The sequence below is a fragment of the Salmo salar genome, chromosome 01 (assembly GCF_965601325.2).
Source record: "Salmo salar chromosome 01, fSalSal1, whole genome shotgun sequence".
Classification (NCBI taxonomy): Eukaryota; Metazoa; Chordata; class Actinopteri; order Salmoniformes; family Salmonidae; genus Salmo; species Salmo salar.
The window spans coordinates 60,954,204-60,972,926 of NC_138291.1; the positions used below are offsets into that span (position 1 = coordinate 60,954,204).

General features: G+C 42.9%; 1 protein-coding gene across 1 annotated transcript; it reads left to right on the plus strand.

The window, feature by feature from the left end:
- The first annotated feature begins 9,440 nt into the window (after positions 1 to 9,440).
- On the plus strand, positions 9,441 to 18,718 carry LOC106606565 (ectodysplasin-A receptor-associated adapter protein). The gene is made up of 6 exons (XM_014202857.3): positions 9,441 to 9,793; positions 14,918 to 14,976; positions 16,215 to 16,257; positions 16,366 to 16,436; positions 16,855 to 16,903; positions 17,110 to 18,718. The coding sequence occupies exons 1-6, from the start codon at positions 9,736 to 9,738 to the stop codon at positions 17,496 to 17,498; spliced, it is 669 nt and encodes a 222-aa protein (XP_014058332.1). The 5' UTR covers positions 9,441 to 9,735; the 3' UTR covers positions 17,499 to 18,718.
- The last annotated feature ends 5 nt before the right edge of the window (positions 18,719 to 18,723 follow it).

Sequence of the window (18,723 nt, forward strand, 5' to 3'; positions counted from 1 at the left end):
TCTGTAACGCCCTGGTTTTTGTTCTTTATTTTGGTTAGGCCAGGGTGTTACATTGGATGGGTGTTCTATGTTAATTTTTCTATTTCTTTGTTTTGGGCCGTGTGTGGCTCCCAATCAGGCACAGCTGTAGTTCGTTGTTGCTGATTGGGAGTAACACATAAGGAGCCTGTTTTTCCTTTGGGTTTTGTGGGGGATTGTTTCTGTTTCGTGTTTGCACCTGACAGTTCTGTGTGGCTGTCGGTTTTCTTGTTTTTGTATAGTGTTCACGTTGTTTAATAAATTCCTGAAGATGAACACTAACTCCGCTGTACCTTGGTCTACTCTCTCTTCCGACGGCCGTTACAGAATCCCCCACCAAAAACGGACCAAGCAGCGGAGGAAGGAGAAGCACCAGGAGAGGGGAAATATGGACTCGTGGACATGGGAGGAGATATTGGACGGTAAAGGACCATGGGCTCTAGCTGGGGAGTATCGCCGCCCGCAGTGGGAGATCGAGGCTGCGAGAGCGGAGAGGCGCTGGTATGAGGCAAGGGAGCATGACAGGCACAAGAGGCAGCCCCCCCCAAAAATGGGGGGGGGGGGGGGGGGGGCACACGGGGAGCGTGGCGGAACCAGGAAGGAATTCTGGGCCAACTCCCCGTGCTTACGGCAGGCAGCGTGGTACTGGTAAGGCACCGTGTTATGCTGTGAAGCGCACAGTGTCTCCAGTGCGCGTGCATAGCCCTGTGCGATTTAGGCCAGCCCTCGCAAGTGCCATGCGAGTGCAGGCATCGAGCCAGGACGGATTGTGCCAGCTCAGCGTGTCTGGTCTCCAGTGCGCCGTTTCGGTCCAGGCTATCCTGCGCCGGCTCTGCGCACTGTGTCTCCAGGGCGCTGGGAGGGCTCAGTTCGCCCAATGCCTGCGCTCCGCCCGTGCCGGGCAAAAGTGGGCATTCAGCCTGGAGTTTGGGTGGCAAGCCTACGCACCAGAACTCCAGTGCTCCCCCACAGCCCAGTTTATCCTGTGCCTCCTCCCCGGACCAGGCCTCCAGTGGGTCGCTCCAGCCTGGTTTATCCTGTGCCTCCTCCCAGGACCAGGCCTCCTGTGGGTCTCTCCAGCCTGGTCTATCCTGTGCCTCCTCCCAGGACCAGGCCTCCTGTGGGTCTCCCAGCCTGGTGAGTCCAGTGCCTGCGCCCAGAGCCTGGCCTCCTTCATGTCTCCCCAGCCTGGTGAGTCCTGGGCCAGAGCCGCCAGAGCCGCCCGCCAGTCCGGAGCCGCCAGAGCCGCCCGCCAGTCCGGAGCCGTCAGAACCGCCCGCCAGCCTGGTGAGTCCTGTGCCTGCGCCCAGGGCCAGGCCTCCTTCATGTCTCCCCAGCCTTAATAAATTCCTGAAGATGAACACTAACTCCGCTGCACCTTGGTCTACTCTCTCTTCCGACGGCCGTTACAGCTTCAGCCGCCATCACTCTAACGTCCTCCCTCAAGCGGCCTCTGGGATCTGACGCCCTGGCGATCTCCTCAGCCAGATCCTCCGACGTCCATGCACACGCACCTCCTTGGCCATAATCGTCCCCTACCTCCACCTTCACTTTTGGATTCCCTCGAAGCATTTTCAACCTCGTTCTCACCTACGTTAGCTAGCCACCGAAGTCAGCTAGCTGGCTAACTTTTATTCACGTTTTTACTTGACACCAATGTAATGACCTGACTAGATCATAAAGGAACAATTGTCCTGACAGAGGATGGAGTTAACGAATGGACGGTTTATTAACCCAACTTAACACAGGCTACTGTTTGGCCGTAGCCCACGCCAAATGAATGAAAGGTACCCTACAAACCAACCGTGACCTTCTCTTGTGAAGCCCAGACATAAGAGAGAGAACAATGGCTAAACCTGGTCTTAACTTCCAATGCTCCATCCCCCTGCCCAACCCCCCCTCCACGCCACTCCGCCAACCACCAGGCTACCTGGTATCAGAACATTCCAGGCATTCCCGTGATTGGCAGATAGCAGGTTGATTGTCATGACCCCGCAAACACTGGTGAGTACGACACAACCCACTAATAGCCTAACACATAACCCACAGCTGTCTGTGCGGGTCGCTTTAATGCTACAGAGCCATTACCATGTCGATCAACACTTGAATAGAAACGTAGTTTACACCCCAAATTTTGAAGTCAACACCGTCACTACAGTCCCATTAGTTCTTTGTAGCCTCATTTGAATGTCGCGGTTGCGCACGTTTGTATGGAATGGGGTGAGTTTACGTTACCTATGTAACAATTTCAATCTCACAAACTTATAGGTATGACGCAAGATAAGATTCCAAACTATTGTATATCCACCAAGCTAGCAAGCTAAGTTTACTAGCAAACATTGAGGAGAAACAATAATACAACTATTTACTATTGTAAATCTAAAACTGAAGCCGGTTTTACTATAAAATAATATTTGCCAAAGCATGCCTGATTGACATGGCTGTAGGTAGATAGCTACTGTCTGCCTGCCTACCTAGCAGGTTTTACTTCATTTCAAACTCAAGTTTGTACTATGCTATAAACTGTCTCCAGACAGCACCACTGAATAATTTTCTACTTTGAATACACCGAAGTCCAGTCTTGGCCATGGCAGGCAGTGATTAGCCAATCTGGGCCAATATTGCCCCACCCCAGAGGCTATAATACGCACTGCCTTGCCAGAGAGTCTCACTCTTGCTTTATTCAGCCACCGCTGTTTATCGAAGCCACCATTCTTATCATCTGAAAATTCATCTTTACTTTTTTCATCCAAATTGCTCAATTTCAGATACCCTACGCCTTCAACCGAGCGACAAAGACATATTTTTTAACATTTTAGATTCCTTTGACATCTGTCTGTTTAGAAGCCTGAGTCAGCTACCTTTCTAGCCACTGATAACGGTCCTTCTAGCTAGCTAGCTAACGCGTCACGCTTGCAAGAGACAAGATTCTGAGGTAATTATTTTATAAATGCCTTCCCAATCACACTCAAACAGTGTTCTTAAGCTTTGAGTGAGGGTACCAGATGGATTCCTTCAGATTTCTGTTTTTTTAACTGTTTATTTCTCCTCAGGCCGAGGTGTCGTCACCTGCCGGGATAAAACAGTGCGTCGAGTTCATGTCGGGGAGGGACTGTCGCGGAGAGTGTGCCCAATGCCTCGGACCACGTAGAGGTAGATGTTATGGACCCCTTCTTCTGTATCCACTGCTCTGGGCTTCCTCTGCCTTCCCTCCGCCATCGAGTGGACCTGGTCTCTATCTCTCTACCACCCAGCTCCTCCCGTATAGCTCAGCGGGAACTTACGGAAGAGCGGGCAAGGTGCAGCTCTCCAATACTGGACAGAGCCTCTGCCTCCACCTCTGCCCTTCCCCAACCTGCTGGTTCTTTCGAGGATGCAGAACACCGGGAGCTGAGCAACTTCCATGCCAGCCAGTAGGATGCCTATGGAGATCCTAGCTAAGATGAAGGGGCTCAGAGTGAGGGTGACAGAGGAGGACGAAGAGATGCCGGTTGCCCCTCCGATCTCTGACAGGACCCTTACCACAAGGAGTTGTAAGGGTCCCCCACCCCCCCAGACTTCACTCTACAGAAGAATGTGCTGCTGAATGCTCCTGTCACGGTATCTAGGCTCTTCGAGCCTATTGTGGAGATCATCACACACAAGTTTGAGCAGCAACAGAAGGGCTCTGCAGCCTTCAAAGCTGTCATTCCCCACAGTCCCCGGGCCCCTTTCCCTGCCCCACGACCTCATCCCAACCTCGCCATAGCTCTGCGAGTGCTTCCCAGGCCCAGAACAGACCCACTCAGTCATCTGATGTGTCCCGCGTCGCTCCAGCAGCTGGTGTGAGAGGCTGAAACGCAATCCTTTCTGCCCTCAGCAGCAGCATGCTGCCCAGGCATTGAGGGAAGAAACCACGGCGGGCCTGAGAGCCTTCTTGGGAAGGACTTCGTGTTCTATCCTACTGTCAGAGAAATCGGCTCCACGTCTGGTAGCAACACGAAATAGCCGACAAGCTACATCCAGCAAAAGTTGCCCGGTATATGTGCACACAAGACACACACATCCCTCCAACACACGATAAGCATCCGCCACTAGTTTTTACAAGCTTCATGGCCTTAGAGAAAGATTCCATGAGCCCAAGGCCAAACATAAGGGTGGGACAGTTAGGTTTCACAGAGACACACAGTTTAATTCCAGTTATGCAGTAGCCTCTGCCTGTGACTCACCTAAACCGTCTAAATCAAAATCGTTAAACTGCACAGCAGCCTTTGCCTGTAGCCCAGTTAGATATTCCCATTCAAACAACAGCCCTGCCCTCTCTAATAGAAAGAGCTGACCTGTTCAGCAGACTGAGTGTGGAAACACGCATGCGCAGCTCCCCCTTGGGTACTGAATACAATTCAGAAGGGTTTCAGTTTGCTCAAAGTCCACAGGGGTTCGCTGGAGTCACTCCCACGACAACTTCAGCTCAAGCGGCCCTTATTCTAGAACAGGAAATAATCTACCTCCGAGGAAAAGGAGCTATTCCCCCAGTGAGGGAAGCATACAAAAATATGGGTCATTATCAGAAATATTTTCTGGTGGCATGAGACCAATCTAAGATTTGAGGGTGTTGAACAAATCATTACAAAACCTACCTTTTCGCATGTTAACACACCGCCATCTATTTAAAGCAGTGACAGGCAGATTATTTCACCATGGCTGATAACCATTACACAGCAATGTCGCCACAGTCTATCCTACTGGCAAAACCCGAGCATGCTCTCAGCTGGTATCCAGCTGGGTCCAGTAGCCTTGCGGGTTGTCATACAGATGATGCCTCCGGGCCTTGGTGCGGCTGGCTTCCGGGTTAAGCGGGCGTTGTGTCAGGAAGCAGTGCGGCTTGGTTGGGTTGTGTTTCGGAGGACGCACGGCTCTTGACCTTCGCCTCTCCCGAGTCCATACAGGAGTTGCAGCGATGGGACAGGACTGTAACTACCAGTTGGATACCACAAAATTGGGGAGAAAAAAAGGGGGTCAAATAATCAAATAAAGGATGCATAACGACAAGTTAGTGGGAAGAACATTTTTTGTATGCTGTAGCATTGAGATTTCAATTCACTGGAACTAAGGGGGCGGCAGGTAGCCTAGTGGTTAAAGCGTTGGACTTGTAACCGCAAGATCGAATCCCTGAGCTGACAAGGTAAAAATCTGTTGTTCTGGTCCTGAACAAGGCAGTTAACCCACTGTTCCTATGCCGTCATTAAAAATAAGACTTTGTTCTTAACTGACTTGCCTAGTTAAATAAAGGTTAAAACAAAGGGGCCTAGCCTGAACCATGAAAAACAGCCCCAGACCATTATTCCTCCTCCACCAAAATGTACAGTTGGCACTATGCATTTGGGCAGGTAGTGATCTCCTGGCATCTGCCAAAACCAGATCAGTCCGCTGGACTACCAGATGGTGAAATGTGATTCATCACTCCGGAGAACACATTTCCAATGTCCAATGGCGGTGAGCTTTACATCACTCCAGCTGATGCTTGGCATTGTGTATGGTGATCTCAGGCTTGTGTGTGGCTGCTCGACCATGGAAAGCCATTTCATGAAGCTCCCGATGAACAGCTCTTGTGCTGACATTGCAGGTTGGAACTCGGTAGTGAGTGTTGCAACTGAGGACAGACAATTTTTATGCGCTTCAGCACTCGGCGATCCCTGCGAGCTTGTGTGCCGTAGCACTTATCGGCTGAGCCGTTGTTGCTTCTAGATGTTTCCACTTCACAATAACAGCACTTACAGTTGACCGGGCCACTCCAAGCAGGGCAGAAATTTGAAAAACTGACTTGTTGTAAATGTTGGAATCCTATAACGGTGCCACGTTGAAAGTCACTGAGCTCTTCAGTACGGGCCATTTTACTGCCAACGTTTCTCTATGGAGATTGCATGGCTGTGTGCTCAATTTTATACACCTGTCAGCAACAGGTGTCGCTGAAATAGTCAAATCCACTAATTTGAAGGGGTGTCCCCATACTTTTGGAGATGTAGTGTACCTGAACGGGAACATCTTAAGTGACGGGTTAGCTCTGGCGGTTATAAAGACTATAGAGTGCTAGGGCTAGTTCAACAAGGTCTCTACACATACAGGTGGCATGCGTTTGCAAGCGCATAGTGAAGACCCACTGCACTGCAGTATCGGTATCATACTGAGCTTCCTTCAGAGTCTATTTGATAAAGGCCTTTCTCCTTCTACATTGAAGGTCTATTTGGCTGCTATATTGGCTTACCACTCTGATATAGATAGTATAGATGGGAAGCCACATTTTGGCCTCTCGGTTTATGAAGGGCACCTGTCGTCTGCGCCCGCCTACACGTTGTCTATTCCCCAGATGGGATTTGGTCACAGTTCTGGATGCGTTAACTAACTCTCCTTTCTGCATAGAGACACAATAGAATAAAAATTCCTCTTGTTTAAAATGGCACTACTATTAGCCCTTGCCTCCGCGAAACGGGTAGGTGACCTGGCGGTCCTTCTCCGTGCACCAGTCATGCATGGTGTTCTCGGAGGACAAGTGGAGGGCTACATTGACAACTAACCCTGCTTATTTGCCTAAGATCATTACATCTGGTTTTAAATATATGGTTATTGATCTGCCTACGTTCTCCCTCCTCCTTTCCGCTCTGAGGAAGAGGTGTGTCTTTACACCCTGTCCGTGCGCTCTCGGACAAGCAGCCTGCGCCACTCTGACCAGTTGTTTGTGTGCTTTGGTACACAAGCACAGGGTAAGGCTTTGATAGTTGAAGCTATCTCTTTGGCATACTCCTCTGCAAGGAAAGCTCCCCCCAAAGGGACTTAAAGCGCATTCTACTAGAGATGTGGCAACATCTGGACACTACTTTGGGTTGTTACATTGGACGATGTATGTGGGGCAGCTTCTTGTGCCACACCTCACACTTTTTGTCAGGTTCTATAGTCTTGACATGACTGCATCAACTGATCACACCTGCCCAGGCCCACTAGCACACATCACTTTCCCCCACATGGCCTGAAACTGCAAAAAAAATAACTCCGTAGCCCAGCACTTTCATTATTTAAATAATAAATCATTTGATTTTTCCATTGTGTTAATGATGGCGGAGTGATTAATTTACACGTTTTTTGTATACATTTCTCAAGATGAGTGATGAAAAGAGAATCGTCCAACCCGTCGGGTATCTCACTACACCCCATATGCTATGTCTTGTAATAAGCAGGCAGACGGATTAAAGGTAAATGTTCATTGTAATACTTCTGACAGCCAACTTTCTAGCTCCACTCACAACTTCCGGACTTTATAGCGTTCCCAGAAAGCATGGTTGGATTTTTGATTATTGAGTCATTATTATTTTACACTTAAGACATGACTTGGGCCGGCGTTATAATTGGAGTGCCTTAGGAGGCCTGGCCCGCCCTACCGTACCTCCTTTCCCGTCCAAATAAAATATAGAAATATAGATTTATTTGACTGAGACACGCATCGACAGAAAGACGCACCAATCTCAGATAAAGCATCTGATCGAGCGAAACAGCGCCCCTCTGTCTCAGCATGTGTAAACCATGTATTTGATGCTGTTTTGACAAAAATAGTACTATACAGATCTCTGGTTTCAGCATCATGCAAATTGGAAAGGAAAGCTCGCGATTGCACAGTGCACTGTTCGGATGCTGGCTTCCCCTAAAGTAAGTGTATGTTTTGCCACAATTATATAATTACTCATCTAAATAAAATAATAAAAAATACTTCAATTCATTGAAGCTGATGAGCTGTCTATGGTCTTTACCATTACACCCAGGAAAAATGTGAAGTATTTCCTGCCTATGGAAATCAAACGCCGGTCCAACTGATTTGTTCTGCGGCAGGACCTGGACATAACTCTGCCGTTATGATGTAGAATTTGTGATTTTTGTCTCTTGTATAGTACATTCTGTACATTATCTTTATACTGGATTAATCGTACAAATTCGTTAACTGTAATTTCGTTCGCTATGCTCCAACTTTCCCTCCATTTTGTGCCAACATCAGTTCTTTTCAAGTCTTGGTTCCAATAGTTTATATATTTTTTCTAATAGATTGTCAATTGAATATGCTCACTGCAAGGTGTTGTACATCTTACCTATCATATGAACATCATTTTCTGACTCAAGAAAGATTCCCTCAAGGTTGCGCAGATGTCTAAAATATTTCAAATCGAAGTTCGTGAATTTTAAATTGCATGTATTTGAAACTATCTACATTGGTCAGTCAAAAATTACTTTTTAACTCTGTCATTGAAATAAATGCATTTTCTGTTATCAAGTAATTTACGGTTTCTATGCCATTTTTATTTTATTTTTATTGACATTATTAAAAACAATCCACGTTAATTTGATAAGTTACTTTCCAAATGTAATAATTTACAGTTACCTGTCAAATTGCAATCAGTAATGTAACTTTTGGATTACTCAAACTCAGTAATGTAATCTGATTTATTTTATTGGATTACTTTCCCTTTGAACGGCATTAGCAGAAGACGAGAAGGATCCATCAAGCACATTTGGTGTGTCATTTATTGTGGTATGCCTTGTGGTCAGACTCGCTCAGGTGGAGCAAATTTACACTTGCGCCTTTTTTCAATGCTGAATTGAATGTGATTGAGAAAACAGAAAGGTGTCATAATGTCTTTTTTCGCAAACCTTCTTTCTGATTTTTAAAAGTAATCAAATAAGTAACTAACTATTTTTTCAAAAATATCTGTAATCTGATGACAATATTACAGCTGGTAATGTACCTGATTACAGTTTTTAGTAATCAATTTACATGTACATGCTTGCATGTAATCAGTTTCTCCCCAACAGAACACTCTAAATCTTAATAAATGCCTAGGCATAAAAGTATGTGTTGTATTGAATTTCTAAGAGAAGCTGTGTTTTGTCCAGATTGTGCAGGACATACCCATACAGTACAGCAGATGGCAGCAACTTTACATTTGAATCCTCATGTTTCCTACTGTTCAATGTTCACAATCAGTGGAGAAAAGATCTGAATTTGGCTGCCTGTGTAAATGCAGCCCAAAAAGTGCGGCTGCGTTAAAAAAAAAGTAGGCCTATGCTTTAATTGGGACCACTGTTTAACTGGAGCCATTGCACAGCCTGATAACTGTTTTTAGGCTATTTTCCACACCCGTATGGGGCATAGCATAGGTCTGTTTCCTTGGCTATATAGCGTAAAATAGCATCCTATAGTATAGACTAAGAAAAGTCCCTATTGTCGGGTCATCAGACATGGCGGAAAGTGAATGGTAAATCTGCAGAAGGAGTCTGTCAGCCTCCATGTCTACCATTTGTTTATGTGTATGGGAAGTTACGTGACACTTGTGGACGGGGGAGAGGTTGTATGGTGCTTTCAAGACTGGGGAATAACCGAGAACAGGTTATGACGTCGGTGATCTTCAGGTCGGAAAGGCAGAGCTCGAGAAAGATGCCTGAGTTTCCGATTTGGAATTCCGAGTTTGATGACCATTCAAACCGTTTTGTTCCGAGTTCCCAGTTGTCTTGAAAGCACCAATAGCATTGAGGTCAGAACTTTTTTTCTCCCATTGAGAGTCATTTTACCAACTACACCTCCCGCCCCCTTAGCGCACTTTCGGGAACTCCGTTGCAGAGGTGGTTTCGCCAATTTTCGACTCAATTTCGTTATCATCCGTTGTAATTTTACTCATATGTGCAACGGACTTTTCTCTTATGTTCACATCCATTTGTGTAAAGATGACGAGCTTGAAGGCGTTTAAGGAGCCATTCGGTAAGTCGGCACTGTTATTTCAAACGTTAAATCGTATAGATAGGCTATGTCGATTATGATGCTACCTTTTTGCTAGTGGTTGTAGATGAAGGTCATCCCTTGTTGCATGTTTTTGTCTTCATCTTGTTCTTTTTGAACAACCTTCTAATTTACAAATAGATAGGCCCACTGTAATATTGAAATGTAAAAGTCCTTTTGTTTGTTAAATGTAGGCTATCTGAACTTTTTAAATAATTCGTTAAAGAAATTCATATCACATTGACACAATTTACATAATAGAACTTGCATTTCATTGATTCCATTTTAATGTACTCTTCTCACAAGTGGCATTTCCCCAAACATAAAAATCCCCCCTGTATCAATGATAGTAAGGGACTTGCGCCTTACTCTTCGTGAATGTATGAGATGTGTGGGAACTGGAAAATATAGCATTTTTTCAGTGACAAAAGTGAGTAGGCTTGGCCAAGGCTTTTCCGAACTGTCCAATGTAAGCGCTGACTTAGACATAGCATAAAACTGTTATCTCCAATTTGAGACATTGGACAACCTGAGGAATCAAACTCAATGGCAAGCTAGGCTACTGTGTTTGTCAATGTTGTAAAGAATAGAACCCCACGTTTTATATGGTTGGTTTTCACTGTGATTTTTGGCTGACAGGGTCCCCTAATACAGGACTAGTAAAGGCCCAGTGCACTACTTTTGGGGAAAATGTAAACAATGTATTTTAGTGTTTACCAGCATTTAAGTGAACTTAAGGCTGATAGTTATCTGTACAAAACAGTTAATCTGATAATACTTATGGAATATACAAATACTTGCTTGATATATGTTTTCCAGTTTCTTTAAATACTTTGCAAATGCAACTTATATGTTCACTGAAATGGTCTATACATTCCTTTTCTAATTTAGTAGACACTCTTATCCAGAGCAACTTACAGTAGTGAGTGCATACATTTCCATACTGGTCATCTATGGGAATCAAACCCACAACCCTAGCATCACAAGTGCCATGCTCCACCGAATGAGCCACATCACATCGTCACAAACCACTTGATGTCTCAATGTACTCAATAACTTTATAGTGCATTGTTTTTCTTCATGGTGATGGAAAGTCTACAGGTACAAACCATGATGACCAGCCTTTGTACAACATAGTACTGTACATTTACATTAAGTGGTTTCTAAGGATGGTAAATTAATACTGAACAAAAGTGGTTGTTTTCCATGTTATAAAAAAAAAAATATGATCAAGAAAATATTTACTTTGATGTGGATGTTTTGTGACTTTGCCCATAACTTTACACCTTTGTAAATGTTTGAGGACAGGGTTTTGTTCTTTGTCATTCTAATGGTATATAGAATCACAGAGAAAAGGACAGGGCAACAACTCTTAAAATTCTAACTATTGAATCCTGAAAGATACTGTTCTTAATTGTACAACTACCTTTTTTGCCAAAGCAGAGATGCAGAAAAAAATATTTGGCCGCCCTACAGACTTTTTATATAATCCGCTAATACTAGTAAAGGCCCAGTGCACTACTTTTGTGGAAAAACATTGAAAAAATAATTATATATACAATACCAGTCAAAAGTTTGGATACATCTACTCATTCAAGGGTTTTTCTTTATTTTGACTATTTTCTACATTGTAGAATAATAGCGTTGACATCAAAACTACGAAATAAAACATATGGAATCATGAGGTAACCAAAAAAGTGTTAAACAAATTAAAATATATGTTATATTTGAGATTCTTCAAAGTAGCCACCCTTTGCCTTGATGACAGCTTTGCACACTCTTGGCATTCTTTCAACCAGCTTCACCTGGAATGCTTTTCCAACAGTCTTGAAGGAGTTACCACATATGCTGAGATTCTTGGCTGCTTTTCCTTCACTCTGCGGTCCAACTCATCCCAAACCATCTCAATTAGGTTGAGGTCCGGTGATTGTGGAGGCCAGGTCATCTAATGCGGCACTCCATCACTCTCCTTGGTCGAATAGCCCTTACATAGCCTGGAGGTGTGTTGGATCATTTTCCTGTTGAAAAACAAATGATAGTTCCACTAAGCGCAAATCAGATGGGATGGCTTATCACTGCAGAATGCTGTAGTAGCCATGCTGGTTAAGTGTGCCTTGAATTCTAAAGAAATTACGACAGTGTCCATGCTTCACGGTGGGAAACAGACATGCGGATATCAACCTTTCACCTACTCCGCGTCTCACAAAGACAGGGCGCTTGGAAGCTAAAATCTCAAATTTGGACTCATCAGACCAAAGGACAGATTTCCACCGGTCTAAAGTCCATTGCTCGTGTTTCTTGGCCCAAGCAAATCTCTTCTTGTTGCTGTCTTTTAGTAGTGGTCTTTTCTGAACAGTTGATGTTGATATGTGTCTGTTACTTGAACTCTGTGAAGCATTTATTTGGGCTGCAATTTCTGAGGCTGGTAACTCTAATGAACGTATCCTCTGCAGCAGAGGTAACTCTGGGTCTTCCTTTCCTGTGGCAGTCCTAGTTTCATCATGGCGCTTGAGGGTTTTTGCGACTGCACTTGAAGAAACTTTCAAAGTTCTTGACTTTTGCTGGATTGACTGACCATGTCTTAAAGTAATGATGGACTGTTCTTTGCTTATTTGAACTGTTCTTGCCATTATAGGGACTACCTTGTCACAACACAACTGATTGGCTCAAACGCATTAAGAAGGAAAGAAATTCCACCAATTAACATTTAACAAGGCACACATGTTAATTGAAATGCATTCCAGGTGACTAGCTCATGAAACTGTTTGAGAGAAGGCCAAGAGTGTGCAAAGCTGTCATCAAGGCCAAGGGTGGCTATTTTGAAGAATCTCAAATATAAAATATATTTTGATTTGTTTAACACTTTTTTTTGTTGGTTACTACATGATTCCATATGTGTTATTTCATAGTTTTGATGTCTTCACTGTTATTCTACAATGTAGAGAATAGTAACAATAAAGAAAAACACCGGAATGAGTAGGTGTGTTCAAACTTTTAACTAGTATTTTTTTATATATATATATATTATAAAAATTATATATATTTTTTTTAATGTATTTTTAGGAGGTGCTGCACCCTCAGCACCCCTACTTCCCGCGGGCTGTCGAAAATGTATGAAAATGTGAGCTGTCCCCTTGAGCTCATACATATAAATTACATTTACTCAGTGATCTGTTTGGACAGATACCTGTTGGCTCTTGAGGATGCCTGCTCAGTTGAATGAGCAGAACAATAATACCCCAATTTTGCACAATGCTCTGATTCTTTCATAAAAATGTCTGTGCTTTTTTTAATGCTGAAACATTGTCCTCATCAGTCCTCATCAGCATGCCTTGAAGAACAAGCTCTTTATTCTTTATTACTATTGCATTGTCAATCTTCATATAGCAGCCAAGGCCTGTGCAGAAGCTGAGGGCTTTAGGCCAGCAAAGTAAGCCTCCTCTCACACAACAAAATCACTGAACTTATTTGTCCTGCTGGAACTTGAGTTTTACAACACACACACACACACACACACACACAACCCTCAATCATTCACTGTACATAGACAAGGCAACTTTCAAAGCATTTGTCCATCTTTGCTTTAGGTATAGAAACTGCATGGATTGAGTTAGGTATTAGCACGCCATTCATCTCAAGCCATGTGTGGAAAAAAACATGCCTTGGTCGCTGCAGAGCAAATGCAACATTGCACGGTCTAATTAAACTTTTAGAAACTCGACTTATCTTAGTAGCAAAGGCATGGGTGGTCAAAAAGGAGAAAATCTAGGTTAATCTCTATGGAATCATGGCCTGGAGGGATCTATTATGATGTGGTTTATATTTCATCTATTGAACTTCTTGCAGAGCGAGTAGGTACATGTCTCTGCATTCCCTGTGGAGCAGAAACAATGCTGAGCTGAGATGGGTTTCTGCTTACAGTTGATGAGTAGGGGACGTGGGGCCGATGGGTCTCAGCATTGCACTAATAGGGAGCAAGGTAGGATGAGATTGAGTATGCATTACCAAAGCATCTGTACACATCTATGCAACCTCAGACCTAGAAGGAGATTCTATTTCTGTGTCCATCAGCAATTACACGGTTATTACAGTGATCATCACTGCTCTGCTGTTATTGATCTTACTGAGAGTATGGCATATGGTGACTTAACTGGCATGTCCTCTCTTGTCTCACTGTCATCATCATGTAGGTAACAACAAAAACAATTGAGAAAATACTGCAATATGTCAATATGCAGAAAATACTGCAATATGTTGGATTTTGTTTGTACCCTCCACAGAAATTATCACAGTTTCTGGACTATGATTTATGACTAGCATATGTTTAAAATAATATTGTTCAATCAATGCTGGTGTGGGTGTTTTAGTATATATTTTAGTCTGGTATGACTGCAATGTAAAACTCTGACACAGTTTGCCTCCCCACAAAAAAAAAATGACATCTTGACAAAATTTCCCTTCTTGTTGGTGATATGTTCAATCAATGACACAGGCCCCTGGTGTGAAACACCTTACAACTCCATTATAGTAAAGTGTGTGTATGTTTACTCATGTCACCAATGTGCGAAACCCTGCTATTTTTTTTTCTCTTGTTTGAGGAAGTGAACCCACCCACGTATTGTCATTTGAGATCTATGTCTGACTTACACTGTAGTTTCAACTGTGTCAACAACTTCATTAATATAACCCATGTGAAATGGTCTTTGGTTAACTTGAATGTGTTTACAAACCCAAGGTTCCCATATAAGCTGAAGTGAGTGTCAGCTTCATGGAGTGTAACCTAAGAAAGGTCAGAGCAGCTCTTTATTTGGAGCTCTGAGGTCTCATACAATAGCCTCACAGTGACGCAGACTGATAGAGGCCTGCATATCCTTGTAGAGGTATGTTTTAGAGCTGAAAAGAGGGCTTTGTACGTCTGCAACTATCAGGACCCAGGACACTCAATAAGTTCAGATTTAATGTGTCCTCTTCATGCTGATATTTGCTTTGTTGAAAAACTGCATTCCATTTCCATCAGCCATCATTTTCTATAAAATCTGCAATATTGTCCTTTGTGCATTGTTCTCTTCATGTAATCTCCCTGTTACACCTGTCTTGTCTCGACAGATAGAATAATCTCTGAACCAGTGGAGGACACAGATACTAGTAGCTTCATGGCAGAAATGGTACGACCCTCTAATATCATCGGAAACAAACTAGTGTAAACAAATGTGCTATCTGAATTTAAAGGGATAATCCACCCCCAGAAATAAAAATCATGAAACACCTGTCAATTTGGTGAAGGCCTATGTTCTATCAGTGGTTAAAGTAAAAATGTACCCAATCATTTAACTTCTAAGTGGTCCGTCTGGGAAATCTGAAAATCATGTGGAAACTCGTCATAGCTACCAGTTTCTCGTCACTGGAGATGGGGGATAACACACTATCACGTTTCATAACGCTTTTAAAACAATTACCTGCCCTCCAAATCGGCCAATAGAACACATTCATCCGTTTTATATCGTCATGACAAAGTATATATTTCGCTTAGATGTGCTCAATCTAAACAGTGTACAAAATTATTCAACTCAGTTTCTCCTTTAAGTACCATCTCCCAATGTGTCGTGTGGGAAATGGCTGTTGTTGCCATAGCAACGTACTCTGCACTCACTCTGGGTAGTGACGAACTGCAAATTTAACTCGCTGAGATACACTCCTAAATTGATAGTGCAGTTTGTTTAGGTGATTTTAAAGCTAGCTAGCTACTTCACATGCTGATATTGACTTTGGTATTATTGTGTGTAGCTATATTTGCTAGCTAGCTACCTAGCTAACTTGTCAGCCAGCCCAGAGAGAGCATTGCATGGTGGGTTTTGTAGTCAACTTGAACTGCAACATTTTTCCACAATTATTTTCATGTTGCTACCAAGCTTGTTATAATTACAAAATGAAACATTTGTTCACAAAAAATATTGTTTTCACATATTAGTGTTATATAACACTCTTTTACACTGTTAATAATTGGAATTGGTGGTTTGGGGTGGATTATCCCTTTAATTGAATAGATACATTGTTTTTCTTAGCTCAAAAGAATATAACAAAATTATTGCTAACTCTTCGGCCTGTTTAGATTGAGAAGAAAATAGCCATGTAAAGTAATTGAAGCATAGTTGAGCACATTATGCTGGAATTTCTTACGCCCAGGGACTGATATAGAAGCAAGTTGCAACAAGCCACTTTTCGCTATCCAACACAGAGTATAATTTTCTCCCACAATTTACAGACGTTTTCATTCATTTCATCTCTTGGTCTTAAAAGATGTATATCAGCATAAATATCTGCATTGATATATAGTATTAAGATCACAATCCATCAGTGTGCCACTTCCCAGCAAAGCTGAATATGTGTGTTTTGTGTCTCTTAGTCCTTGAAGTCCAACTATCCAGTCCAAGTCACAGAACCTCAAGGTAGGTGCTCTAAGCTCAGTACATATGTTCCCACAACGGATGTGCCTTTCTGTGCACTCTGATGAGAAAGTACAACATTTACTTACACCGTCGATCTGTCATTTCCAGATACAGTGACACTGCAGCTGAGGTCCATGCCACCTGGCTACCTCACACCTCCCTCGGGCAGAATAAGACAGGTGTGTAATGGGGTCACTTGCAACGAGCTAAAGTGTATTGTTTCTTTGTCTTATGATATTAATGTGAAAATGTGGTGATGAGTCTTGACAGGATGCTCCTGTACACTGTAGCTTTTTAAATATAACTCCAAACCTCTTACCCAGCATGAGAAAATGTCATACCCTGGCTATCTGTAATGTCTGAGCCTTTGTAACGGAAACTAGCTGTCGGTGTTAAAACCACAAGACCATTTTGATGGGTGAGCGTGATCACTTTTTTTCCATAGGAAAGGTGTTGTGAGTTGGTTTAAAAGGTTGTGATTATTTTAATGGTATCAATTAGAATATTGTGAGGTATTCTGAATCATATTTGTAGTTAATTCCACTCTAGAATTACAACAACTGAATGTAATGTTTTGTTTTACCCAACCTCATACAGCCAGTAGAAGATGGTGTGGAGTGCATCTGCACAGGCTCCATCTTACAAGGTAAATGAAATTAGCATTTCTATCATGATATATACTGTATCTCTGAACAACATTACCAAGCACATGTTGTACATATTTTCTACACAGATGCATTACACTTACATATGTGTACCTAAAATGGTTGCCTAATCATTTCCATGTACCCTGTATATATTTCCACGGCTGTTGGTAATGCCATGTTCCTTGCCCCAATTCCTACCCCTTAGACTTCCCCAAGGAGCTGCAGTTCTTGAACAACCCCTGTGAGAAGTGCTGTTGCTCAGCTCCACCTCCAAAGATCAGTGACCTGATGGACGACAAGGACTTGCTGGACTTACTGCGTCTTAAACTGGACCCAAATCATTGCACTGTTAAGAACTGGAAGAACTTTGCGAGCCGTTGGGGTATGAGCTATGATGAGCTGACTCTGCTGGAGCACCGGACCCAGGGCTCAATGTGCCACAGCCCCACACAAGAGTTCCTGCTGCGCAACAACCACAAGACCGTCACTGAGCTCACCGAACTTTGCCGGGTTTACCAGCGCATTGATGTGCTGCGGCTTCTGCAAAGCTGGATGGATAACGACTGGCCCTCACGCTGGCAAAATGCTCATTAACCACTTGCCCCAACCCCTGAAAATCCTGCAGAAATTATGCATATTACTTTTTACATTTTGCTATACACTTTATTGAGTTAGCAACAGGGACTTGGACCATTTTTTTTAATCAGAAGCCCATTTATTTAACATCCAGTGGTTCCAGGATTTTGGTTGAGTTGGTGTGCAAAAGACTGGTGGATCACATTTTATGACTCCTACGGAGTTGAGGACTTAATAGGACTGATTGCCATTGTGTACTCTTTACCAATACTGTAGTTCTGAGCATCTGAACCAGCTCATTATTTTATTTTTCAAAGGTCCGGCAACCTCAGAATTGCTGTGTGTCCAATAGTGTTGAACAAACGGCTCTTTATGAACAGATCCTTTTTGGTGAACGTCGGGAAACGAATCACATCGTTGAAAGAGCCGTTCATTTGGCTCCCTGATTTGCATACTGCTACTACACAAATATAACGTGTACATTCTGGTCCACATTAATTTTTGCAGTGCGTTAAAAATAACAACAACAAAAAATTGGCCGATCTAATAATTTCACCACGTAAATATTTTTTGGAACACGCATTTCACGATCTGACATAATGGTAGCCTACCTTTTGGGCTTTACATTGGAGATTGGAAATCATGGTTCTAGGTCAATCTTTTTTTAATAATTTTGAATGAAGAGCTGTTTGGGAGCCAAATGAGCCGGCTCTTTTAAGTGAACGAAGCCAAATGAGCTGGCTCACCGAAAAGACTCAGAATGGCCATCAATAGTGTCCAAGTGTCCCACAAAAATGACCAATGGGCTAGAACATAGTAAGTGGAACTGTGCTAACCAACATGGCATATCAAGAAGGTAAAGTGGAAAAGAGAGAAGAAGATTTAAATGGTGAACTGTTAATACATTTTTACTTATTAGAACAGTGACCATAGTGATGACAGACAATAATAATCAATGTAGTATATATGGCATAGGAGACAGTGTTGCGTATTGGTCTTTATAGTCTCGTAAAAACATGAATCATCTCCAAATATTGTATTGTTTGTATTAATAGTTAATGAGTCTTGATTATTTTGGGATAGTTTGATGAAGCTGAGGTCATGTTGTCAAATGAGATATCTCACTACGGTCTGAATCCTAATTAGCAATTTTCCCTTACGTTTGATCATTTTTGTGGTTACAATACCTCTCCCCCCCACCCCAACTTGAAGCAAATAAAATATAGATTTTTTTCCTGCTTCT